The following is a 27,101-nucleotide window of genomic DNA, read 5'->3' on the forward strand; positions in this document are numbered from 1 at the left end:
TTTGTTCTTTCAATGCGGAAATTCTGAAAGATATTATACAATTCATTAAAGTATAATTTTATTACATCGCTATATATTCTCCTCACCTCGGCATAAGGATTCGGACAGTCGGTGCACGCCCGACCGATGACTCCGGTTCGGCAGCGACATTGACCGGTTTCGCTGTCGCAACGTGGCCCGAAGCTGCCGGTCGCGTAACATTCGCAAGGTATGCATTCCTTGCGCCCAGTCGGCTGATAATGGTTCTCTTTGCAGTAACATTCGCCGGTGGTCTTGTTGCAGGCCGGATCGTAGCCTTTAGTCTCGTCGCAGTGGCAGGGACCGCATACTGGCGTGCCCCACCACGTTGCTGGACAGGGTTGATCGGCTTTGATATCACAATAATTGCCTGTGTACTCTGATGACGTACAATCGCAACGATAACCACGCTTCGACGTAGTTACGTCCTTCAAACATTCGCCAGTTTGCTTGCACGGATGTAGGTCGCACACGGGCTCGCACTTGGGCCCAACGTAACCAGCGGAGCATACGCATTCGCTGGATTGCCATCGGGATAGGCAGGTTGTAGTGTCTGGATCGCAATTGATTTCGCATTTGGATTTCGATGGGCAACCGATGCTGATGTTCTCCTTCACTGTCGGGCGATGGAGTAGACTCTGGTTCGATCCAACTCGTATGTTCTGCAAGCAACCGTATAAAGGTTTCAATTGCGAGTCGATAGTCTGGTCTGGGCCGCCTACGAGTATTCGACCGACGTAAAGGCCTTGGAGCTTGGCGGGTAGGAGCAGTGTTGTTGGCCGATCGCGGTAGTCGATGTCTAAAGACACGTGGCCGCTCTGCCAGAGGATTTCCAGTCGATGCCATTCGCCGTCGGCGACGTAATTAGTAGTACCAATTACATCCGTGCCGTCTAATGAGACCACCAGCTTGCCATCTCGAATCTCTAGTAGCACTGAGCTGTTCTGGCCGATTTGGACGCTCATCACGAACGCGTGCTGCTCTCGAGTTCGAAGACTCAGTGCGGTTAGCCAAGGTAACTGAATTGGTCGCAGCAACGGGTTGAAACTGAGCATACCATGCCCATGAAACATCCATGGTTGACCGACCTCTTCGTCGCAGGTTGGACCGGCGAACGCGTCTTCGCATTCGCAAAGAAAACCTGCCCATACTTCGCGACATTTTCCATTATTTCTGCGCACAAAACGGTCGTTCTTGTTAGTTTTAATTCATTACAATAGAACATTTCAACCTGGATTTAAGTCATCTTAAATTATAAATTATACATGAACAAAAATGATTTTTTCGAGCGAATAAATCATAAGTAATAAAACAAGAAATATTAAGAATTAAATAGAAATATTAGTCCAGACAATAAGAGAGTTATTAGTTATGTGATTTTATAATTATTTAAAAAACGAAAAAACAATGTTCAAAATCGCGATGAAAAGAGAGAAAGAAAAACTTTTTCGAACTGTCAAATATTATCTAAAGCAGCCATTTATTATGAAAAAAATGAAAATAAAAATAATGTATTAAAAAGGAATCCATAGATCCTTTGCTTATAATCACTTACTGTCGATTAAAATTATCGAGAAAAATCAAGGTGTTCGATAAAAAAATAAAAAGTCGAGAATTATTAAATCAGAGATTAAGTGTCAAAGAGGCAGCGCAATCATATACCTGTAGCAGAAATAAAATAAATGAGCCAGATACCGAAAAGAGATTAAATATAAAATAAATGTGAAGTATAAAATGTCAAGTATAAATAAATTTACTTACTAGTGTCATTTCTTTTTTACTTTACGTACTATAAATTAAGCATTATAAATGATATTAAAAAATTTTGGTATTTTTAGATAATAAAATTATCCGTAACGAGAACGAAAGACGCAGGCAGACATATCTACCTGCGCTTCCGAAACTCTCAATAAAAACTAAATTAACTTCGACAGCCGAAAGCCAGCAGGTCACACAAGTAAACACAAAAACAACCGTAAACACAATAATGCGAAAAGAAATAATAGTTATGGTTTCCTCAGTTATTATAAATATGACATTGCTTTAGCAGTATTAAATTAATTTTGTAAACTAATGCGTGTACATTTTTTTTATATTTATTGTATTAAAATTTTTCTATGTCAGTCTCAGTATTTTTTCTTTTCGTATTACCTTGATTTATTCGATTGAAAAATTGTTGCTTATTTTTATTCAAAATTTATGATTAAAAAAGATGATTAATTTATGATTAAAGATGACTTGAGAATCCATATTAAAACGTTCGTTATTATAAAATTTATTTCATACAATCAAGACACTAATACAAAATGCACAAATTTTATATTAGTTTGATCTGATTACTTTGATCTAACTCTTCAAAAAAATTAATTAATTCAGTATTAATTGTATAATAAAATCTCGCCTTCTCAATTTGTTTCAAATCAATACATTTTTTTATTACCAAAAGATTTAATATAAAAATTACGTTATATAAATTATAATAATTTTTAATAGTTATTTTAATGAAAGGAATCAAACATCTTTTAAAAAAATTTATAGAAACAAATCAAGAGAAGTCGATACTGATTTTTTAAATTTTAATTTCGCACAAATAATTTTGTCAATTATTACCTGCAGGGAGATGAGGCACAAAAGGCGGCCTTCTCAGGACAACCCGCATGGGTTCCATTGTCTGCCACGAAGGAGTTCAAGTTGACGAAAGTATGATCGATGTAGAGATCACTGATACATCCGACGTAGTCCTTGTTGCGAATTTGAAAGTTGGAAGGGATCGCCGGTAGACCGCCAAGTTGCAACGGTCCGGTTAAATCCAGGAATCTGTGACAGGTCTCGGTAACGAGTCCACAGCGTTCCTCGAGAATTCTTTCGCTCCTGCCGGCGCAGTTCCATCTCGGTCCCAGCCTCTCGCCGTGTTCCAGAGCGAGTGCGATGTCGCAGTCATCCAGGGACACTGTCACTGTTCGATTGATGTAGGAGACCTCGACCTCGTGCCATTGTCCATCTGAGACTCCACCGAGAATGCCCGCCGTAGCCCGGCTTACCTCATCACCGAGAGAGAAGCTAAATTGCACTTTCGAATCCACGATCTCCAGAGCGATGAAGTCATGACGTTCGTTGTACCTGCCGTTGTAGAGTAAGAGACCGTCGGTCAGCTCGGTGGCAAACTTTAGTCTCAGATGGAGGCGATGACGTTGTCTGAGAGAAGCGAAGGTGAGAAACGTTGCCGGACCAAAGCTGCGCGCTCTAAGCTCGCAAAATGGTGTCACGTTTTCGAGCGCGGCTATGGGGCAATCCTCGCAGATGAAACCGCCGGTATTCTTAAGAGTAGTGCATCGAGAGCCGTCCTTACAAATACCAGGCGTCGAGCAAACGTCGTGGTCTAGCGAGATCTCGCAGTTCTCGCCGGTAAAGCCAGGCTGGCAGATGCACGAGTATCCATTTTCTCGTCTATAACAAGTGCCACCGTTCATGCATGGATTTGAATAACACAAGTTCACCTCGGTGTCGCACATATATGCTTCACGGCTGCCGGTGAAACCTCGGCCACATCGGCAAGCAAACGTTGTTACTGGATAGATGGGTCGAAAGAGAACTGTATCGCTGCTGGCAAAACCGGACGCGTTGCCGAATTTTAATACTGTCAGGCACTCTTCGAAATTTAGACAAGGCTCTCTAACGCAAAGATTGTCGTCGAAGGGTAAAACTGTGACTGTCGCCAATCTCGCTAAGATACCGCGATTTAGATAGACGCGTTCTTGAAGAAACTGCGGACTGTAAAACTCATCGATTGTACCGGGCTCTACTCTGCGCGCCGAAAAACTCACGTTCAAGATCTTGGCGTGCACGTTTGCATCTTCTTGAATGCTGAAGAGAAAGATGTTTTCGCGCGGACACGGAATAATAGCTGCCAGACCATCCAGGAAATAACCCAGAAGAGGACTCAGAAACGCTTCCACCGTCATATCGTCCAATCTCACTGTAATCGAGTTCAACAGCATCTCATCGGTGATCAAACGCACCGATAATGTCATCGTGGCTTTCGCTTCGTTGATGCCATCCGTCACGGCGACTTCCATGGTCGCCACTCGTGGAACGTTGGTGTTGAGCTGTGGCGATAATCTAATCTCGCCGGTGGTTTTATTGAGATCGATCAGATTTGCATTGTTACCGGCGAGGATGCTGTAGACTAGATTGTCAGTGACGTCGGCATCCACCGCCGGTATACGGCCAATCGGTGCGGTCGGGAAGAAATCCTTGAAGTTGTTGAAGATGATCTGGAAATCCTTGAGCACCGGCGCATTATCGTTTACGTCAGTCACTAAAATGTGCACCAGCGCATCGGAGCGCAACGGCGACGATGCAGCGCGCACTATAAGTTCGAATTTCTTCTTCGGCGATTCATAATCCAATTCTTCGAGAGTAATAAGTTCTGCCCGATCGGCTCCCTGTCGGATATGCAAGGTAAAACTGTTTATGTCTTCGCCCCCGATGATACTATAATGCACTACTGCATTTTGACCCTCGTCCGGATCATGAGCATAAATTTCGCCGACGGTCGAGCCGATTGGCGAGTTCTCAGCGATATAAAGGATGATTTTGTCACTTTCGAAGGCGGGGGGCGAATCATTGATGTCCTCGATCTTGACGATGACCGGAACGACGGATGAAAGCGCGGGTGAACCGCGATCTATGGCAGCGGCTTTTAGCGTATAACGCGCAACCGATTCTCGATCCAACGGTTTTGCGGTTCTAACGATACCTGTCATAGAATCAATTGCGAATGCGCCGTCGCCGTCGTCCTCTAAAGCATATCTTACCTGGAATATTTATTGAATTCATTAGACTCAAGAGAAGAATATTAAATCATTTAGCATCTTTTATTTTTGTAAAAATTGTACTCACCCGGCCATTGAGATCAGTATCCGCATCGGTCGCCGCAATCCTGACTACACTAGTGCCCACTAAAACATCTTCAGGAATTGATCCGAGATACTGCGGCGCCTCGAAGACTGGCGCATTATCATTCACGTCCGTAACAGAAATCTCCACATCGGTGGTATCCGACAACGGCGGTATCCCGCCGTCTCTAGCAGTTACTGTCAACAAGTACGATGGTATTAGTTCGCGATCGAGCGCTTTAGTCGTCGTGATCGCTCCAGTCTGCGGATTGATAGTGAACTCGTTGATCGTCTGTTCTCCATTATCAGTGGCTAGGCTGTAAGTGATCTGGGCATTCTTGCCAACATCAGAATCAGTGGCACTGACCACCAGGACAGTCACACCGACCGGTGCATCTTCGAAAACCGAGACCGAGTATGGCGCATTCTCGAACACTGGTGAGAAGTTGTTGGCGTCCGATACGTTGACATAGACCAGGGCGGTGTCGGTGCGGCCGCCGCTGTCTGAAGCTGTCACCGTCAGCACGAATCGCTTTTCTTGCTTGTAGTCGAGCGGCTGAGCGACGGTGATGAGACCGCGACCGTTTTGCGACGCGATGGAGAAACGTCCGCGCGTGTTACCGCCCGTAATCTCGTAGTGGATCCTGGCATCCTCGTCCGGATCAGTAGCAGTCACTGAGGCGACCGGAGTGCCCGGTGGATCGTCTTCGGATATTACAGCCTCGTAGTTCTTCGGCTCGAAGTAAGGATCGTTATCGTTCACATCAGTCACCGTGAGAATCACCGTCGCACTCGCGGACTTTGGTTCCTCGCCAGAGTCCATCGCGATTACGATAAATTGGTATCTAATATAAAAGATTTCGCGTGACAAAATTTATTTTTATTAATATTATAATAAATCATTTTTCGATTACTTTGAATATTTTTTATAAACTTGCTATAAATTATATGATAGTTTTTTTTATATTATAATCTTTTTTACTTTGACTATTTATTATCTATTGTAATAATTAACGAAAGAAATTAATACCTCGAGCACTGTTCGCGGTCCAATTGCTTCGTCGTGTAGATCCATCCAGTCTCTGCGTTCACAGTGATGGGAAAGTTTTCTGTGGAGGCACCAGTGAAGTCGCGTGCACCAATGTTATATTTGATAAGTGCGTTGTTACTCTCGTCCGCGTCATACGCTTGCACTCTCAGTACCGAGTAACCTAACGGCACGTTTTCTGACACTGATTCTTGAAAGTGGCTTGTGTAGAATCGCGGTGCGTTATCGTTCACATCTTTGACCATCACCAACAACTGAGTGGTGTTGGATCGAGCGGGTGAACCGCCGTCCTGGGCGCGTATGACGATTTTATAGTTCCTGATGGATTCGTAGTCGAGAGGCTTGACCAAAGCGACGTCACCGCTCATCGAGTCGATGGAGAATGTGTTTTGCGTGTTGCCGCCGATGATGGCATAGCGGACAGCCGCATTAGCGCCGGCATCCGCGTCCGTCGCCCGGATACGAGCCACCACCGGATTACTCGTGTAGTCCAAATCCTCGGATACCGACGCCGAGTACGTGCGTTCAGTGAACTGTGGATAGTTGTCGTTGTCATCTAGCACGCGCACCATCAGAGTTGCGTTCGTGCTTCGTCGCGTTGAAGGTGGTGTTGCTTGATCGGTAACGCTGAGCACCACTGTATAAACTTCGATCACCTCGCGATCGAGCGGAGTCCGCGTGGTTACCACACCAGATCTGAAGACGAATGAAGATTATTGTTTTACTGAGTAGACATATACGAAATTAAATTTGATCTTATGAGAAATTTTCTTGCAAAATCTTCTATGGATAAATAGATAAAATATTATTCTCTGTATACAGCATTTTTTTTATTATATAAAATATATCGCGATATAATTTTCTTAGACTTCAAAGGATTTTAAGAAAGAAAAGGATAACAAGATTATATCTGAATCTTGCTGACCTTGAATCGATTCTGAAAGTTGCCGCGTCCTCCGTATGCGTAGTAGTATCACCTGCCGTGGTAGAAATGATACAATACTCCACTTCGGCATTTCTACCGGTATCCTGATCCGTAGCTTTAACTGTAACCACAGTGGAGCCCACGGGGACACCCTCTCGCACCGTCGCGTCATATTCTGACCACTCAAAACTGGGCGTATGATCGTTCGCATCCAATACATTGACCTGGAGAGTCGTCGTACCGGTTCTCGGTGGAAACGAATCATCCACTGCTAATACCTATAAAAAGTATAGAAACTTATTTGTGCAATTTATATATTTCTTGTGTTAAAATTATCTTCTTCAGTTTCGTGACTTTACATACTCGGAAGTAGTGCACGTCGACGTTCTCTCTGTCCAGTCTGTCATGAGTGGTCACTCTTCCAGTCACTGAATCGAGAGCTAACAGCGCTTGCGATCTCGCATCAATCAGCGAGTTCATGGAATATCGCACGGCGCCGTTTTCAGGATCTCTAGCTCTTACTGTAGTCACGTACACCCCCTTTTCTTTCTCCTCTTCAACGGCAGCTACATAGAGAGGTTGCTCGAAGTACGGCGACTGGTTTTTCAACTCACGCCTCACTCTTCTACCCAGATCGGTGTCGTCTAGTTGACGATGATGGAACACAATCTTCAGCCGATGCTCGGCGTCGGTCAGACGCGAATCACCGGAGCAACGTAGGTTCATGCTGACCGAGACTTTCCATAATGGATCCACCAAGCATTGTTCGGTGGCGGAGACCAAATCTCCAGCGGCGCCCTCCACGAGAAATCTGGGATCCGCAACTCCACCCCATCTGGTCTCGCATTCCTTCAGGGCCGTCTGTGGTAGGAAATCGCGAAGAGCTGCCACTAGTTGAGACGTTCGCAGACACACTTCAGTAAACCTGTTCACGCAATTAAATCTTTAGTTATAAATTTTAAATTAAAATACTGCTTCAATGTATCTCGACTGTAAATTATTTTACTTTAATCAAAGAAAAATGTTCGTAACTTAATTGCTACGATTAGCATGTTTATGATTATCCTGGCCACTTTACATTTTTGTTGCAGAATTGATATATATTTATACATGCGTATAAATATAATTATAAAAAAATATTTCTATCTTGAATCAAACCAATAAATAACGCTTATGATTAATATGTTTACGAGCATTACTGGTTACTAGATTTCCTTCTCAAGTCTTCTTTTGCCGTAAACAGTTTCTTTATATACATATAAACAAATCTCACCGCATCTTGAAGTGAACCAATTAAACTCGAATATTACAAGTCGCTAACTCAATTGACGTGTACATTTTCTTTATCTAAAAATGAAATCTAATCCAACCTTTCGGTGCTGGGCATCGCGTAAGAGGCCAGAGTCTCCGCCATCCAGCCTCTGGTAGCTGCCAGGTCGCGATTTTCTCCGCCGCATCCGGTGATCAGGATCCTCAGCGGCAGGCTGTAGTAGTCGATGGTGGGCCTACCGAGGCGGGAGCTCGTCGAGTCGACGTAAAAGGTGAAGACGCGCGGGTACTGGAGTCCGTCGCAGCTCAGCGTCCTCGCCAGGGTCACGCGACCCGAGTGCGGATGCACTTTGAGGAGCTTCCGGGCGAACCAGGCGGTGCGTTCGCTCGAAGCCTCGTACTTCCGCCGACCGCCCAGCTGCGGCACCCCGGCCTCGAAGACGACGGCGCCGACGGGCGTGCTGGACGGCAGCACCGCCAGGTAACCGTCGCCCAGCGTCCAGACGGTCGTCAGGATCAGCAACGTCCATCCCCACCGCGCCATCCTGGCCGCTGGCACTTAATCCACGCGATCCTGCAGTCTGCTCTGTCCTCTCCCTGACGCCTGTTCCGTTGCGTCAGGATCCATCTGCGGAAGGATAAATCGACGTCGAATTCTCTATCAACGAGAGATCAATGAATTTAAATTCGTTTGAGAATTTATCATCGCGATTAAAATTGGCAAACATAATTAATCTTGTTCCTTATGGCTGTAATTATAAACTAATTTAACTAAACTAATTTTTTTAATAATAAGAATATATTGGAGCAGTGTTAATATTATATTGGAAATAAAAAAGGATAATATGATACAAAAATATATGAAAAATTTATTTAATTAATTTATTGGTTTTCATATATTTTTAAATTTTTATCATCTTATCCTTTATCCCGAATAATAAATTAATTTAATAGAATTAATTTATTATTTTTAATATATTTTTATTATTTATTTTATTTATTATATATTATTTATTATATTTTATTATATATTATTTAAAATTAATAAAATAATATATATTCTTTCTAATTGGAATATAAAATTTAATTTTTTAAAACAAAGACATGTCTATGTAACTTCAAGTAAAATTAAAAATAATTTTTTATTTTAATATCTGTGCTGCTTTTCTGTACATTAATATAAAATGGCAATAATGATTAGAAACGCAATGAATACAATTAAAAATTCAATATTGCTTGGCGAAAGCCATGTTGAATTGTGATACTAATAGAATCGTGAATGGAACAAAGAAGACCTCAATTCGCCTAAAATAGAAAAGGTAAATTTCTCATTTTATTAGCACGGCGAGGATAATCTTGTCGCTTGTTTAATATAAGCAGCTTCGAGATGACAGTTCTTCGAGCTCCTTAAGACCTTAAATAAGAACAAGACCGAAGGAGATGATAGTAATCGGGGGAGGCGAGTGGAAGCGTGTAAATCCCACGTGGATCTCTTCTCGTCCTCTCTTCTCGCGCGTTCAACTCGCCCCGAGAAAACGCTCGGATCTCCGATATAAGGACAAGAGGCCGAGAGTCTCGTTCTTTCTTTCGCTTCGCGGGTTTAATCGCTCTCTCGACCGAGTACTCGTAATCGTCGAACAGCGATTTTCGAGATGCACGAGGTTCTCTCCCCTTTTCGTCTTGAGAATAGCGACCTTTCTGCCATAGTGCGGCGCGCAAAACGTGGGAAACCAACTACTTCCGGCCGTGCCCTAAGCGCGAAGAGACGCTGAAAACATCGGCTCACGTCGTGAGATTCCTTGACCTGCCCCCTTACGTTACACGCGTGTTCACTCACGCGCTTACATCGCGCCTCGAATCGCCACGAAAGTACATAACTTCCCTCGATCGCGTTTCTTCACGCTCGGCTTCCGCGCGCGATCGCGAGAAAGCGATCGCGAGCAACGGGATCCATTAGAGAAGAAATCGTAAAAATTTCTCTGATCGAAAAAACCATGAACGAGAGAGATTCTAATTCAATTCGAATTCCACTAAGCGCAGTCTAATTAGATATCGCGTCATTGTAAGTCTCATTTACCGTTTTCGTTACATTGCATACGGTCCGAGAATCTCCAAGATGTGTAACGCTCGAGTAAAGTACAAACGTTAATGGGCGTCCTTGACATCTAACTTTGCGGAACAATGGCAGTTATAATATGCAGGAATGCGACGTCCGCTGTCACGCTCCGGAGAAACGGAAGATTTCTATCTTCAATTTATCATGATTCTCGTTGCACATCTGCCTGCTTATATACGCAAAACAAATCTCGTTCTACTCTTTTAGAGATATGATTCTTTTGTTGAAAACAACATGATAATTTCTTTAATTATAACAATTTTTGCATTGTTTGAGAAAAAATTTCTCTCTCGTTACATTATTCAGTTCAGCTTAGCTTTATATTTTCAACAGATGAAAAATAATTCACTTTATCGCTTAAAACATGCCAAGTTGTGCAAATTTTTAGTAAGAATTTTCCGGTGAAACAAACATGACATCCTTCCATTCGATGTTAATAAAAGGAAATGATCATAAGAAGGATACGGAAATATCGCTTGTAATTTTATTCGTAGATATAACACCAAATAAAATTTAATATTTAATTTAATTTAAGAGATTCGATTCTGAAAGCTTTCAATTTCGGAGCAAGAATTCTTTCTAAAGAGATAATCATAAAAAAATCTCCGCTCGTTGCGCGCGAATAATTGCGACAAAAAAAAAACCGATGGAAGAATCGAACGCGAGGAAAAAAAAACGGAAGAGAAATCATACATGGAAGGTGCCGTTAGATTTTTTGAATGCGGCATTTAAGATGTCTCAATCAGAAGAGGTTTGACGTAAGACTTCCAAACGAGGAGCAGCGCTCGTTGACGTTCGCACAATAAACACAAGCAGACTGATTCATGTACTCGTCGCGACTCTCGAGACTCGATTTTGTATCGCGTCTTTTGATCCATGACTCCGGTAACAGGTATCCACAAACCGCATCTCGTTTGAATCGACTTACTGCTACCGGGTACGGGATGTTAACGCGATGACTTTTTAAGCCCACTGCGACGAGGAAATGTTTCCCTGAGAAAATGATTCGCCGTTTGATCGATCATATACAGACGACTTTTTAGACCGCAAGCTGGATAAGAAATTAAAAACATGCACATTTGCTTTTATATAATATATACATAATCTTTTCGATATAAAATATTCATAAAATTTAATTTTTTAATTAATTATCTTATAAGCTAATATAATTTTTAAAAATCAATTTTTTTATTACATTAATATTATCAATTGTACATGTCAATTGTTGATAATTCATTTTAAAAAGAAAAAGAAAAATAAAAGATTATAATTTTTATTTTTATAATCGTAATGTGTAGATTAGACTTTGTGAGATGTACACAAGAGCAGTATCTCCCTCTTAAAATCGTAGCTTTAAGACGATTTGGAAATAAGCTCCTCTCTAACTGTCAACTCAATTTCGAATTACGCCACCGACTAATCTCTCTATTGAACGCTGCTAAATCCAACGTAAGCGCGAGAGATGGAATATTCAAATGGCGAAATTGTGCGTGCAGAAACTCGCGTGTAGTCGAGAAACTTTAGTCCGCGCGACGATGCATAGCCACAATCCAAGATGCATCCGCGGATGTATCCTTCTTACCGCGAGATTATTCCGCTCGGCCGATCTCTCGAGATCGTGGCGGCTAGAATCGACCGTTCGTGCCGAAGGCCCGATATTTACCTCGCCACGTACAAGTCCGGCCGATCGTCCTCTTGGTCGCCCGAGGGCATCTAGCCCGATCCGGTTCTTGCCAATCCGCACGAACCAATCGAACCCGGGGCCCCCGTCGCGACGGTTGGAGGTCTTATCCTCGCGAGAAACGAGGGAGACAGAGAGAGAGAGAAGCAGGAACGCCACGTTAAATTATACGCTCGGCGACTCGAGTTTTCCGCTTGAAAATCGAGACATCTCCAAGTAATATTAACTTGGATTTAAAGTCGAGGAGAATCTTTCATCGTCGCGCAGGTAAAAGATATTACAATTATTGAGATAAGAATAAATTTCCTTGCCAAGCGACACGGAAAGGGAGAATAAAATCCTAACTTGTCCTAATCTTATATAAGACTTGTTTATCTAAATTATATAGTGCTCTACACAAAATGATGGTTTCCTGCATTAATTTTCCGCTAGATTTTCGAGAAGCCTTCATAGACGCATTTCTGTGATTGTCTTTCGTTAAAGGCTTCCTGATAATGTTATATCTCCGTGAAATATTAAAATAAAATTAATTAATTCTAAAATAATAAAATAAATTAATATATTATAAATAAATAAAATAAATAAATAAATAAATAATTAATACAAATTAATAAAATAAATTAAAATACAGAAATTTTCATGGCTTTCAAAAGAGAGTTACCTTTCGACCGTTCACCCTTGTCTTATTTTAAAGTCTTATAATTATTTATGCGCGACAGGAATCTCATTCATATATAATTCCGATGATAATTTTACGATCGAAAATAAAGTTTTATTCCGATGAATAAATTACTCTTGAGATGAGCGAGGGACGATTTCTCCGATGTTTTGGGCAAAATGTACACGCAAAGTTATCTTAATCGTGAGGGTAGGTTTTTTCAGGTCGTCCCGAAGGATGGGTTATTTCGTTATTAAATGAAGCTGACTGGTCCACTGTTGGAACTATTAATTATTTTGAGAGGAGAGTCCCGAGACTCTCGCCCTCTCGATCTCTGGAATCCGGTCCCGACAATTATCTCGTGTCTTCCCTCGCGGATGCTCTTCAGGGCCCTCGAACGGGCCCCGAAACGCTTGTATCGGTCAAACGCTGTTTCGGTGAAACAATCGCAACCTGTTATCTCGAACAAAATTACTGGCGGAAGAAACGGCGCGATTTCACTCTTTTAATAGAGACATATAAGCGAGATATAAGTGATCGTTCTTACGGACGTTTATGCGATTGCCGGAGTCGCCGAGACTAGGACTACCGAACATACTTGACCCATAAGAGCCCATAAAAGCTTCGACATCGTTCCCTAATCGGCTCCCTCTCGAAATCGACTAGATTTTTATTACGAAATCTATAAATTTTATGATCTTAGAAAATATTTTACTCCTATTTTAATTCTAATTTTTTTAATCGAATATCTTTGAAATGTATTTTGTAGAAATATTTTATAACTGAGTTTCTTTTTAAATATTGAAAACTCGAATCTCCGCTTTTGAAAATTTTATCGCCATTCTTTAATCAGCTATTTTTAAAACACTTTAGCTAAACTTTTACCATGGAATATATTTATGAAAAATAAAATTACAAGATTAATCTCCATATTCAAATTAAAAAATCATGTAAAAATAAATATCATGCCACAGTAAAATTTTGTATATTGTGAAAAGAATATTTTATTTAAAAATAAATATAAAATAAATTTAAAAAATGTATCGTTGTTACATATTCAGGAGATTAATAAAATTTCGCTTTCTAAAATTCTGTCACTTTTCCTCTCATTTCTTTTTAAAGCAGGATCTTAAATATATATGAGACATCCTACAGAGAATACAAATCATCTATTTGTACGTATCTGAAATTGAGAACGTATAAACAACCATTATGAGGAGCCTTGGTAGAGGAACCCCGCTGTTTCTACGACTCCGAAGGAATCGGTTCCGTTACGCGGAGAGAGAAGAGAGAGAGGAGTAGGACAGTAAGATACAGTTCGATATCATTCGATAGAAACTCATCGAACGATCACAGATTTATGGATCGGAATACCTTCTACCGTGGAATGCGACGCGGAAGCTCTCGGAGCGCGCATCCTCTTGAAGAGACAACCTCCTCCATCACGAATCTCGCGTTCCTCGATTAACGATATTCTCGCGAAGGACACAGACACACGCCCTTCCCGGATCGAAATTTCGCTCTCGAAGTTATACATCCCATGTAATATACCTTGAACGCAACCTCGTGTTGCAGACCTTCGTTCGGGCCGCATCTCATTATGGTTACGCGAACGGGCAGGCAAAGTAAGGATCGGTAAGAATCGGCCCGGTGATTATTTCGACGAAGAAAAAGTCCCGGACGACTCTGATGAATCGCCAGAGGCGTCCTCCTCCTGGAGGCCGGTGTCAGCGACTCTTTTCTCTCCTCCTTCTCCCTCTCATCTCGTTCGTTTGCCCTTCTCTCCTTTTCTCTCTCTCCCTCTCCCGTTCTCTGTTTTTCTTCTCCTGCCAACTTTCTTCTGCAACCACCGGCTGGGTTGGTCCGATAAACGCGAACACGCGAGGGACGGCCCAGCCGCGCGGCTATTACAATAACCGGTGTAGATACGCGGTTCCTGCTCAAGGTTGCGACGCGAACGATCCTCGAGAAGAGGAAAGGAGAGGAGAGAAAAGGAGACTCTCGAGGATTTCCATTCTTTCGACGAGGGTCCTTCTCGGAGCGAGTTTAGCGAGCGAATGGAGCGCGTTAGAAACTAAGCGATGCTGAAGAGAAAAAGGTGGACGTCTTGGGAGCATCACGTAATCTGCTGCACTTGACGCGTCGCTTGTGTGTCATGTATCGCGTCGGAATGCGTAATATTAGTTTTCTGGAATTTCTCTTCTGGAGATTATGATGCACGGTATTAAATAATGGCGGAGAAAATATGTATAATGCCGAGGAAAAGAAGAGAAAAAAAGGTGTGACAATTTTTAAAATCGCCCTCGATGCATTTTGAAAGTCCGTAGAAATATGCAAGTCTTCTTGAATTTTTTTTTTTCACTTCTATTCACATTATAATTAGTCGATCGATACAGGAGATATGCGCGAGAGAGTAGAAGAAAAAAGTGAAAAGATTCTGTCTCTCGAGAGAGAGAGTCACGCAATCGAGCGTGTTGGCGTATCAAATACGTCGCTTACTCATTTATTCAATTTGTTGAACCATGTAAATCAGTGTTAATTGCCTTTTCTCACTTTTTACACGTTAAATAATTTGTCATTGAATCAGTGCGTTTAATTTCGAATAAATCCAGATTACCTTAACTGTATGAATATTTTCTGCGATTATTCATTTTCCTCGAATAAATCCAGATTACCTTAACTACTCGAATATTTTCTGCGATTATTCATTTTCTTCAAATAAATCCAGGTTACCTTAATTACTCGAATATTTTTCGCGATTATTCATTTACTTCGAAATCGACCTGCGTGTTCGGATTCACTTTGTGGCTTTAATTAAGGCAGAATCGCGAGGATTTTCCAGCTGCGATCATTCGGCTTCCAGCAGCGAGACTAATTCGCCGACTTTGCTGAGTGTTGCTCCGTTCATCGGAGTAGAAAACGTGCGAATGACGGCGAAGAAAAAGGGGACAAGGAAAAAGAACGACGTGATCGAGGCATGCGATGAGCGTCGCGTTCCTCTTCGCGGATATTCGCGGAGAGATCTCCTTATTTCTTCCACAATGCGCACCGTTATACGCGCGAACGCGAAACCATATTCGCGTAACGGTGAGGTCGGGTCGAAGAAAAGGGAGACAAAGAGAAAATATTCCGCGCTATTCCGCTCGCGCTTCTTGCATAGGTAGCCAGGTAGAAAATAAGCGCGTCATCACGGATTTACCTGGATAAGGATGAACGAACCGCGGGGTCCCTCGAGATCACGATTAGAGTAACATCTGTTCTCTATCTTCCGCGCGTTACTTCATTAAATTCTGCGTTTCTCATAATTTCCTAAATATAATTACATGCAAAAAAATTTTATTCGTATACAAAGATATGTTTATCTTCGCAATCAATCTCATTGGAATTGGAAATTAATCGGAGTTTATAGACGATTTAGATAATGTATCTCTGCGATATGACTGTCGAAGAATTTTTATATTCCTCGGAAGGAGAGAAACTGGTTTTTTTATTGCCATCTCTTAAAAAACCGATGATGTTTTTCGATCAAATCGACAAGATCTATGCGTACGGATATACTACATACGATTTCGATCCGTATCGAGAGGATCGTCGATCTCCCCTCGAAAGAGCCGCGGGTTCCCAAAGCGCCGCGCATTGCAACGAAGATGCCGGGCGTGGATAAGGACTCGACGGAAGAGAGCCCTCGATTTTATGGAACCTGTTCCCACCGTGAGTAACCGTGCGCGTCCCCTCGCCAACGGGTTTACTTGAACGCATACGCTTTATGCGTATACGCTTCACGCTCCTGCGCGCGGAGCCTGCTCGTAAATTAACGTCGTTCGCTCCTATAACGACCGACTGGACCGGGAAATCCGAAAATCCGATGACAGTGTCTCAATTAAAGACACTGCACGTATCAATCGCGCGACGAAATCTGAATGAATTTAAAATCGGAATATTGTACAGAGAATTTTGCAGTTGATTTTATGTTCCCCCAAAAAAAAGAAAAATATAAAAAAATTTAGAAATTTAAAAATAAATATAGAAATATAAAAATTGAAAATATAAAAAAGATCATTATTTTTCTGTATCCTAAAAACTTTTCAATATATAATTCAAATAGAATTTAGCAACGTGAGATTATACTTTAATTTAAATTAGAACTTTATGTAAGGAAAATCTACTTCCAATTAGTCGAGAGAAAATTTTCCACAAGTTCAATATGTTAATTACGTCTTGCTTTCTATCATCATTGTTACTATCAAAATAACGGATTTCTTATGCTTCTTGTTTCTTACATAAAATATAATATAAAAAACAGAATGTAATATAAAAAATGTAATATAAAAAAATATAAAATAAATGTAATATAAAAAAATAAATGAAATAATATGAAAAAAATATAAAATGAATGTAATATAAAAAAATTAAAAAAAAATGGAAATATCGTCTCGCATTAATGCAAAATCAATTTTTAGAAGAGAGAGGGAAACGTGCGATTGTCACGTTGTAAAGTTAAAAATAAAATGAGGACGAATACTCGTATGAGAGATCTTACTCTCAACGAGAATCGACAAAACTTTCGTAACGAGGGCTGCCGACGCGATGCGAGATAAAAGGGGGCGAGAAAGAGAGAGGTCAGCAGCCGCCCCCTTTCGCTTCGCTCGTTCTCTCTCTCGGATAAGGGGTGAGTGACTCACGTTCCACCGGCCTCGACGTCGGGACGCGAACGCCTACCCTCCAAATATTGATTCGCTCGCCCGAGGAACGCACGCGTCGCAACGGGAGACTTTCTCCGCGACGCTTTCGTTATAGCACCCTTCGTTCTAGGTCTTCCACGAGTCCAATTTCCCTCGGGAGACGTAGAGCGTCTCTTCTCGAGGCGAAATCTTCTCGCGAAAACGCTTTATGGTTTTCGTTTCTCCTTTTTCGAAATTAAAAGATTTCGTTAATTAAAGGGATACCAACAGAAATGAAGTAAATCAAGTTGATCGTTTTTGTAGCTATTGTTTAAATGTAATGTATTTTATCTTGAGATATCTTGAGATAAACTTATTCTGCTTTAAAAAAATCAGCGAGACATTTTATTAAATATATTGTAATTTTTTCACATCAGATTTTCACATCATACAGATGTGAATATCTTATTTATTGTAAATTAGAGGTAAAGTGATTTAAATGCCCAAGATTTATGTTTTTGTACTTTTCAATGTATCATCTATTGTTCGTTAAGATGAATGTAATTTAGATAATACATGTGTAAAAAAAGTTTCTAAACAATAACAATGGAATAATAATATCACATTAAATTTCTTTCTACTTTGCAATGATAATATTCGTGAAATGAAAATATAAAACTTTATGCTTCTTTCTAAGCATCTATCGAATAAAAGTATCCTTCTAATTATATTCTTTCTTTAGTTAATTATATTTTTAATTTTTCTTTTTAAAATTTAGAGCAACTTTTAACTTTTATTTTCTCTTTTTCTTTTAGAATTTAGAATATGATAATAGATGATACATTTGTTTAAATTCAAATTATTGAAATATTTGCGAGAGTAATAACATAAACAAAACAAACTTCCGCTTCCGACATGGGAGAAAATAACCTTCAAAATTTGTATCTCTATTCTTTATATTTTATAAAAGACGCGTCAATCTCTCGCATATTTTCTCCTATTTGCGCGTTCTTAGATTTATAATATTCTTCTACAGCTCGCTTCTGATTGATATACAGCACATATTATCGATTGACAGCGCGCGTTTCTTCTCATAGACGGAGAAGCGGGAAGGAGATTCCTCCTCTCTGCCGAACCGGGATTCGATATCCGACGCGGCATCGGTGGCAATTAAAAGCGTCGCTTTTCCCGTGGGAAAGCGTCGACACGATCGGGGAACAAGAACGGGGGGGCGGAAGCGGCGCGAGAGGAGGAAGCTTCGCATTTACAAGAGGAGGAACAAGAAGCGCGGTAGCAGAGGTCACTCACCGTCACTCGCCAAGGTCGCCGTCGAATCCGTCACATCTCTCCTTCTCCCTCGCGAATCTACGATGTCGGGAATCCGATCGCCGATGCGTCACTGGCACTCACCGCGCAGTAGGTTTAAACGCGCGAGGGAAGATCGAAACAAAAAAATCACACCCGCCGCCAAAAAGTCGCACTACGCTGCGCGAAACGTACCACCTCACGTGACGTCGGCGTCGCGACTGCCGCTCCGCGCCGCCGCCGCCGCCGAGCGCGCGCCACCACACGTGCGCGTCGCTCGCCACCACACGTGCGCGACGCTCGCCACTACACGCGCACGTGAGCGGTCGCGTTGCGCGCGTGCGCGCGCTCTCACCTGTACGCGGACGGTGACGTACGCGTGACGTCCGGGGACCCCTCTCTCTCCAGTCGAATCTTTATATTTTCGTTTTTCAATAATCTTCATATACGCGTTCGTATTGTTATTGTATAATGTATATTGCTGTACGAATGTGATATTTGTGGAATTGTGTGTTGAATTTTTCTTTTTAGTATGAAGGTGTATCATTTGTATTCTTCTGATAATATACAAATAAAAAACAGATTGTTTTTATGTGTTGTACGCTCCTCTTTCTTCTCTTTCCCTATCTTATTTATTAGAAATTATTTATTGGGAAATAATTTATTAGAATAATTTATTAGAAGTTATTTATTAGAAAATTTTCTGAAACTTTTACGTTTCATTAATTTCGTATTTGTAATTAAATTTATAGCACGATTAATCTAATCCTATATATCTATCTATTTGCATCTCTAATTATATTGAATAATTGTGCAGTTACAGCTGTGACCTGATTTAATTAATTAATGTTTAATTCTCTTTTGGATTAAATCGGCAATTTTCTCATCGGGTCTGACACAGCCCAGTTTGACGTCGGCCCTGTCTACGTGTTATTCACTTGCGTACGTGTGCGTATGTATGAGCGTGCGTACGCGACGCGACTGTAACCGCCGGAGAATGACTACCTGTTCGGCGCGTCTCGTCGACTTCAATCAGTGATACGTTGCAATAGAGATGAAGCGAATCGCGCGAGAGGACAAAGTCGAGATTTAATTGTCGAGACATTTAATGTAGAAAATTAAGAAGAGAAATTGTTTCTTTAACTATTGCCTTTTCGTATGAAATTTTTATTTTAAATTAATAATTAAAAATTCGCGAATCAAGTTTGTGCATCTGTAATTTTGTGGCACCCTATATAAGTGAATTCTATCATCTGTATGTGTGAGTGTATGTGAGACACCTGCCGTTTTTTTAGACACATGTCGGTCTTGCCGTTTGTTTCGTAAGACTCGCATTGTAAGAACGATCTTGCAACTTGAGAATAATTGAGAAATATCGATTCAGAACAAACGTTGATTCGAAAGAGCGTATTTTACATTTGAATTTTAATAATGTTGGATTACGTAATCGTAAGAGAATCGACGTGATTCAATTTTTGAAAGAGAAAGGAACGGCCTTTGTCATCTCCTTAGGAGTTGACGCGTCGACGCACAGGGCGCGCCAGCTCGCCGACAATGGTATCTGATATTTTTTTTAACACCTACATATATAAAAATATTTATATATTTTACATAAAAAATATTTTTTTAAAAATTAAAATATTCTCATAATTTTCTGAAGCAATATTTTCATAATTTTCTCAAGTATCACAGCTAGTTTCAAGTTGATACGTATAATAATTACCGATTTGTGATATAAAAAAAGGATTAAAATAATTAACAATCTAAAAAATTTTTTTCTATCTTAATCCATCCACGAAAATTGAAATTTATTTATATATCGGATTTACTAGAGCTGGTTGATCGAAAGCGTGAAATTATCATCCTTGAGCATCGATCATCAAACATGTGTTATTAGTTCGAATCTTTCTTTTTTGGAGCATTTCTCGTTGAGAGCCTCGACTTGTCTTAATTAACCGATAACTTATCGAGTCGAAGAACCGGAATCGACGTTGGTCACGGAATATCGCGAGCGGAACAAGATACGGTCACAATATATGACGCGAAGTTAATTTATTATCGAGAATTAATGCCTCGAGGTAAAAAAAATCGGTTACTACGTAATTAGTATCATCGTCGCCTGTGAATAATTTTGAGCCGAATGGAGCTGGATCGTCGTCCTTCCATCCGGGAGTCCGTCTGTCCAAAATATGTAATCTGCGATTGTCCCGAACTACATTTGACGACCGATACACTTGAAAAATGTCGCGAAGTAGATGCGGATCGTACGATAGAGAAATTGCGACAACTCGTATCGGATCCCGTCACCAGTGATCACGTCGCGCGGATATCCCGACTCTTGTGTCATTATCTGCTCGAGATTGGCGACGAGGGCTATGTATCCTTTGATTTATGTATTGATCGATGTATTGAAAAGTAATCACGATGAAAAAATTTTTTAGGACAAAGACACTCGACTTATTAATTTTTAAAATTAAAAAATAAGTGGACATCAGTGCACTTGTTTTACAATATTAATTTAAAAATATAAGATTTTAATTTTATGATTTAAAAAATAATTATAAGTAAGTATATGATAAATATAGAAATTCGTGTAATTAATTAAAATATTGCAATATTTTAAATAATTTATTAAAAGATTTAAATGATTTATTCATTAAAAGATTTATTTTAAAAGATATATTTATTAAAAGATATGTAATGATATCTTTAACATGTGATATGATATTTTTTATCATTACAAAATATATCTTTTAATAATATATTCTTGCAATAAAGATACCATTTAAATGAGATATCATTTATATGAATAAGAAGATTTAGCAAAGATTAGTTTCCTGCAATATTGCTTTTATTTTAATTTCTCTCATCATAGTGACATGAATGTTACTCACTTGCGCTACATACCTCAATTCTTCCGACATTTCTCGAGCGTTTCCAAGTGCGTTTCCTTAAAGACACCTTTCAGCCAGTCAAGCACCTGTCGGCTGTAACAAAGGTACTAGAATTTCTAGCCTGGAAGTCCAGAGAAATCAACGACTATCGAGTGCATCTGGACCGGATGCTGCATTTGTGCAATCGACCACCATTATTGAAACGTACTTCCGAGAGTCTTATTAGCTTCGCCATCGTGGAACACTATTTCACGACGCTGGGTTATCTCCTGATAATCTTACCCAGCGAAGAAAAGATTCAGAAAATCCACGAGGCTCTTGATTGCTTATTAATCGAACGAAAGAAAGTAACAAATGTAGCGGCGATAAAATTGGATCTCCGTCGACGCGCCATGGAAAGTTCCAAATTACCAATCATCATCGTCGAATTACTGGGGGCTGCTTTGACAAAAATGTACCCCAAAATCTTGGAATTGATCTTCATACTTGCCTCGATCTCTTCCCAATGTTGTGAGTAATTGAAATATTGAGATATATTATATATTAGAAAAGATTATAGAAAAAATGTAAATTTAATTCAATTTCAATTTAATCCAATTAATCTTAAACATTTCGACTGTAGAGAAAATTATTTTTCAAAAATTTTTAATATAAACCACTACCAAGGACAAAAAAAAATTTCTAGCGCAACAATTTAATAAATTATCATATTTGCATATCAAATTCGTTCAAATATTATTCCAAAAAATAATATTTGAGTGTCAGGGCGAAATGAAAGTGGCATCCCTTGAAGCTTTCATTTTTTAAATAAAGGTTACAGAATGCTTGAAGCCGGCATACTGAATACGCTACTTACCAGAATGGATCTTCCATATGCGACGCAGCTGCGCTGTACCAGACCTCCGGACATGCCGATCGAAGGAGAGGAATATCCGAAGGACACCATGCTCCTGAAAATGAAATTGTTATGGAGTCTCATGAGATCGATATTGCCTCCGAAAAAGCTACCGGAAAATCTGAAAAATCTCTCTTCGCCCAAGCTATGCGCCATGTGGTATTATTTATTTATGAATAATAAACAAATTAAAATATGACAAGTCTAATTATAAAGTGCATTTTTTATTTCTTACAGCTTGAATATTATTTATTAATTATTTCATTAAACAATTAATAAACAAATTAAAATATGACAAGTCTAACTATAAAGTGCATCTTTTATTCTTTAAAGCTTGAATATTATTTATTAATTAGTTTTGATTAAACAATTAATAATACTCAAGCTTTAAGAAATAAAAATATACATTATATATTTCTTTATGTCATTCAATTTGTTTATATTTATATCTATTCCCGAGATAAAGTGTACGATCTTTGACGCAGTACAGGGGCTTAAGATACTCTTTCAAGCGGCAAATACTTTACGGCCAATATTGCGCTGTCAATATGAAAATTAGGAACGATATCGCCGCGTTGATCCTCGCTGGGATCGTGGCTCTACCATCGTGGAATCTCATTAGCAGCGGTATCGCGGAAGATATTATCGAACTTTTATCTGCGATCGGATCTGGCATTATTAAGATATGGACGGAAGATGTCAAGTTCTCTGACAGCGATGAGGATCTCTTTTTCAAGAGAACCTTGCTGATGATCATCGCTTATCTCGCCGACATCGACATTTATGTTTTCGTAAGTTGTCTTCTCAATTTTGTTTTGTAAATTTTTAATTATGTCATAATAAACAAGGTTAAAAAATATAAAAATTAAAAAGATAACAATTATTTTTAGCCCTAAAGCTTATTGTGTTTTTTCTAATATTATGTTTGAAATTAATTTTCAATGTTTAATTAAAGTTTAACAAGAAAATAAATTACTTAAATTTCAAGAGATCAATAAACAGATCTTCAACTTATTAGGTGATGAAGAAAATGATGATTATGCCGATTCTCCTTCAAATCATTAAAGCCTACATGAGGAGCAAAAAGAATAAAGGCTCTTCTTTATCGTTGATTCTATTGGAACACGCGTTGCATATCTTATCATTGTTGGCGCCACGAATGAAAGAAGAATTTGTAAAATGCAAAAGCACACTCACGTAAAAAAAAAAACAAAAGTAAATGAGAATTTAACACGAAATAAAATAAAAATAGATTTAAATATCTAGATTATTGGCGATACTTGAGCAAGTTTTGAATACGGAATTCAATGAGCATCTTGCAATGATTATTATAAGAACAATCTGTTCGATAACTCTGCAAGGCGATGCTCTTCTACTAGAGGACTTTCGGAAATTTGAAATGATACCATTATTAATCAGTAAGATATATGTAAAATATATCAATATATTTAATTATATCAGAAAAATTCCTTCCATTTTTTTGAGAATCTTTAATGAAATATAATATATAAAGTATTATTTCGTTAAAGATTATTGTGAAAAGTCAAAATAAATTACATACACATATTCTCTTTTCCAAATTTCAGGCTTAATCAATAATATACTAGGTTTAAGTAAATTCACGATGACGAGGCAACGAATTTTAACGTTACTGCTGATCGCTCTAGAGAATCTCGTCAAAAAACAGACATCTGTTCAGCAGATGTACGGAAAGCAAAGTGTCGATTTCGTAATGGAAATCTTTGCAAGATGTTTGTATAAAGAAAACGAAAATTTCCAAGTGGATCAACGGTACGCAACATATAATTCGTAAATATTTGTTGTTTTAATTATTTGTTTGTTTTTTGTATTAATCCAATAATTGAATTATGAAATGTACTTTGGAAATCTAAATAATATTTCAAACATTGCAAAATTAAAAAAAAATAAAATTAAAAGAATTTTACATATATCATAATAAGTATGTTTTATTTATCTTTTTTTCTATTTTCCATTTTATATAATAAAATAAAAATTAAGAATTCATGTAATAAAATAAAAAATAGAAGGAAATAGATAAATAAAATATATTTATAGGAATATATTTATTAGATATCTAATAAATTTCTCATTACATTATTTTTTTCTCCGACAGACTTTTGTTAGCAATAGGCTCCTACGTTTGGGAATGCATGGCACGATGTCCCATAAATCTTCAGATTTTTCTCAAGAGTGGCGGATTGTATTCTATGTTGGACATCATCGAGATCGCGAGCTATCCCGTGAGATGTTTGTATCTCGGTGCGCTGACTGACATGTGCGATTGCACCTTCTGTGGACCGTGTCTTTGCACCTGGAGAGGTGCCGATAAGAAGACAGGATTAATGTCTTTGCTCGCGATCGTCTGGCGAGAGGAGGAAGATAGAATCGGCATCAAAAGACGCGCCGATGGTTCGATAACAGGTGCAATTTCGCGAATCAAAAGCTCACATTTGATATGAAATCTTCTTCAAAGAATTGCAATTTAATTAATCACTTTCCTTTTGTTAATAAAATTAATGAAATAAATTTTTGATAACTTTGAGGAAGTTTAGTTCAACCTACTTGTGCACAGATCTATTTTTTAATATAATTTTGCAAGAATTAATTTGAAGAAGTAAAATTGCTTACATTTCTGTAACTATAGATTAAATTAACTCTCACATTTGCAATTTCAGATTCTGAATTACCTCAAATGGGCACTAAGCAATGGACAGATACTTATCGTTCACAGCTCACGGCAGATGCCAGTCCCACTATAATCGACATGATCGGTTCAGTGCGATCAAAGATTTTCAGTATTGTGAAAATCATCGAGAAAGATGATGATAAATATGAAATTGCTAAAAAGCATTACAAGATCCTGCTTCACGAATTACCAATAAAAGATCGCGTAAGATCAAGTATCTCTTTCAGATAAAGATTCGTTTATTAAAAAATAAAATAAACGATCATAATATTTATCAAATTAAATAACTCGCATTAAAATCACTGAGCAAAGAAAAATAAAACAGCATTGATTTCTAAAGTTTAAAATACGAGTCGTCAGCTTTTGATTTTTAATTAAAGTAATGTTTCTCACATTCTTATCTTAAACTCTATAATATTGAAATAATCAAGTCCTGAATTTTTTCAGGTAACTTTATGCTGCGTCGACATGTACCTGCGACTGAAGCTGGGTCAAATGTGGACAGAGCTCAGCAGATATTTGCAGCAGGTCGGAATCACGCCTTTAAGCGTGGATGGGCATCTAATCGCTCACATGGTGCACTGGCACCGTTCCTGGGGTATACTAATCGAGGAGCGACAAAGGAAGCTGATCGCGGCTGTTAAACATGCGGATGAAATCGTGGAGAGGGACGAGCTCGCGAGGATACGCGACTCCAAGTTGGCGGCGACCTTGGATGCATTGAACGAGGTCGATCGTATTCGTCGCACAGCTGATAGATCATACATGCTGCGTAAGAAGGACCGTCAGAGGCGACAAGTTAACGCTGCCTTGTCGTTTCCACGCGACGCCGACGTCGAACGATGTCACCGAACGTTTTCGGATAAAACGAACGTCACGGTAAAATTACTGATATCAATCACTCCGAGAGATATATATTAGTACTAAAATATAGTGTAATCATATAACATAAATTTTTTAGATTTTTAATTTTTATTCGCAATAGCTTCTTCTGTCAAACTGTCAGAACTGTCAAAATCTGAAATTTTAATTTAGAATGTTTTTGATGAAATAAGTTGTGTGTTAAGAGATAGATTCATAATATTTTTGATACTTGCGTACCTGATTGAAGATAATCGATTTAAAATTTTCGATCATACATAATTAATTTTTCTTTCAAATTAAAATAAAATTACAAGAAAATGTAATTTAATTTATTTATATGGACTTTTACTTATTTTTTTACGATATTCTTTTTCAGGTTGTTCTCGGACAACATCAATCAATCGACAGCTCGCACCTGGAAGGTTCACGTGACTTTGCGGAGTTACCCCTCGTGTCACCCCCTGATTCACTTCGCGAAGAAACCTTTTCTTCGTTCGACGCTGCTTCGAATGACTCTTACTTTTATGAATGTCAGCTCGCAAAGGAGTACCTTATCGAGAATCTAAATCGATAATCTTCATATTTATATTAAAAAAAATTCGATTAAAAAATATTATATTAAAAAGACACAAAGCTAAAGAATTAATTACAAAAATTATATTTTCTTCCTGTTCTTGTGACAAGCGAAACAATATTATCTTGCTACGATAGAGCAGTTGTCCACCTTGTCGACAAGAATCTATTGTCAAGAGAATTTCACCTTTTGACAGTATAATTAATCTAGCAAACTTCGATCTATATTCTAAATAAACGAGATTTGAATTCGAGAAAAGAAACAGTCTACTATTATTATAAATATAGCCATTATTTCATCTATATTATTTTATCTATTATTAAAATATTACTAAAATATAACGTTTATTATTACATTTCCTCGTCGTTCAATTTCAATCATTTTCATCTTTTAATGAAAAAAAATTCGTTTCACGCCAAAATATCATCGTTCGACAGCCCGATTCAAAATATGCGTTCGGATTTCGCGGGCGAAAACGCACGACTCGTCCGGTTATCTGGCGACAGGAGCGTTCATCTAGATGACCATCTAGATAATCTGGCGGCCTCGTCCGGGAGGGTGGGCGAGAGAGCGATTGGCGAACGCGGC

General features: G+C 39.0%; 2 protein-coding genes across 6 annotated transcripts in view; one reads left to right on the plus strand and one right to left on the minus strand.

Moving 5' to 3' along the window:
* Positions 1 to 22,407, minus strand: part of LOC105258698 (protocadherin-like wing polarity protein stan) — a 30,372-nt gene extending 7,965 nt beyond the window's left edge. For 2 of the 5 annotated variants that reach the window (XR_003122391.1, XM_025405978.1), the window contains exons 1-7: positions 8,260 to 8,702; positions 7,253 to 7,814; positions 6,890 to 7,167; positions 5,947 to 6,660; positions 4,921 to 5,761; positions 2,629 to 4,835; positions 87 to 1,191 (exon numbers count right to left, since the gene is read on the minus strand). Coding sequence is in view for 4 of the 5 variants with exons in the window: in XM_025405978.1 (XP_025261763.1) it covers positions 87 to 1,191; positions 2,629 to 4,835; positions 4,921 to 5,761; positions 5,947 to 6,660; positions 6,890 to 7,167; positions 7,253 to 7,814; positions 8,260 to 8,702 (6,150 nt within the window). In the remaining variant the exon portion in view is untranslated. Of the gene's footprint in view, positions 1 to 86; positions 1,192 to 2,628; positions 4,836 to 4,920; positions 5,762 to 5,946; positions 6,661 to 6,889; positions 7,168 to 7,252; positions 7,815 to 8,259; positions 8,787 to 18,582; positions 18,789 to 21,473; positions 21,567 to 22,329 lie in introns of those variants that run through there. The other 3 variants (XM_020029822.2, XM_020029823.2, XM_011270138.3) reach the window with 3 other exon arrangements.
* Positions 20,388 to 26,777, plus strand: LOC105258724 (cilia- and flagella-associated protein 69). The gene is made up of 11 exons (XM_020029824.2): positions 20,388 to 20,956; positions 21,548 to 21,983; positions 22,287 to 22,527; positions 22,859 to 23,159; positions 23,387 to 23,565; positions 23,629 to 23,786; positions 23,955 to 24,159; positions 24,503 to 24,810; positions 25,065 to 25,279; positions 25,523 to 25,954; positions 26,316 to 26,777. Exons 1-11 carry the CDS (start codon positions 20,720 to 20,722, stop codon positions 26,511 to 26,513), a joined length of 2,910 nt encoding a protein of 969 aa, XP_019885383.2. The 5' UTR covers positions 20,388 to 20,719; the 3' UTR covers positions 26,514 to 26,777.
* The last annotated feature ends 324 nt before the right edge of the window (positions 26,778 to 27,101 follow it).

This window comes from Camponotus floridanus, unplaced genomic scaffold, assembly GCF_003227725.1.
Source record: "Camponotus floridanus strain SB8 unplaced genomic scaffold, Cflo_v7.5 scaffold129, whole genome shotgun sequence".
Taxonomy (NCBI): domain Eukaryota; kingdom Metazoa; phylum Arthropoda; class Insecta; order Hymenoptera; family Formicidae; genus Camponotus; species Camponotus floridanus.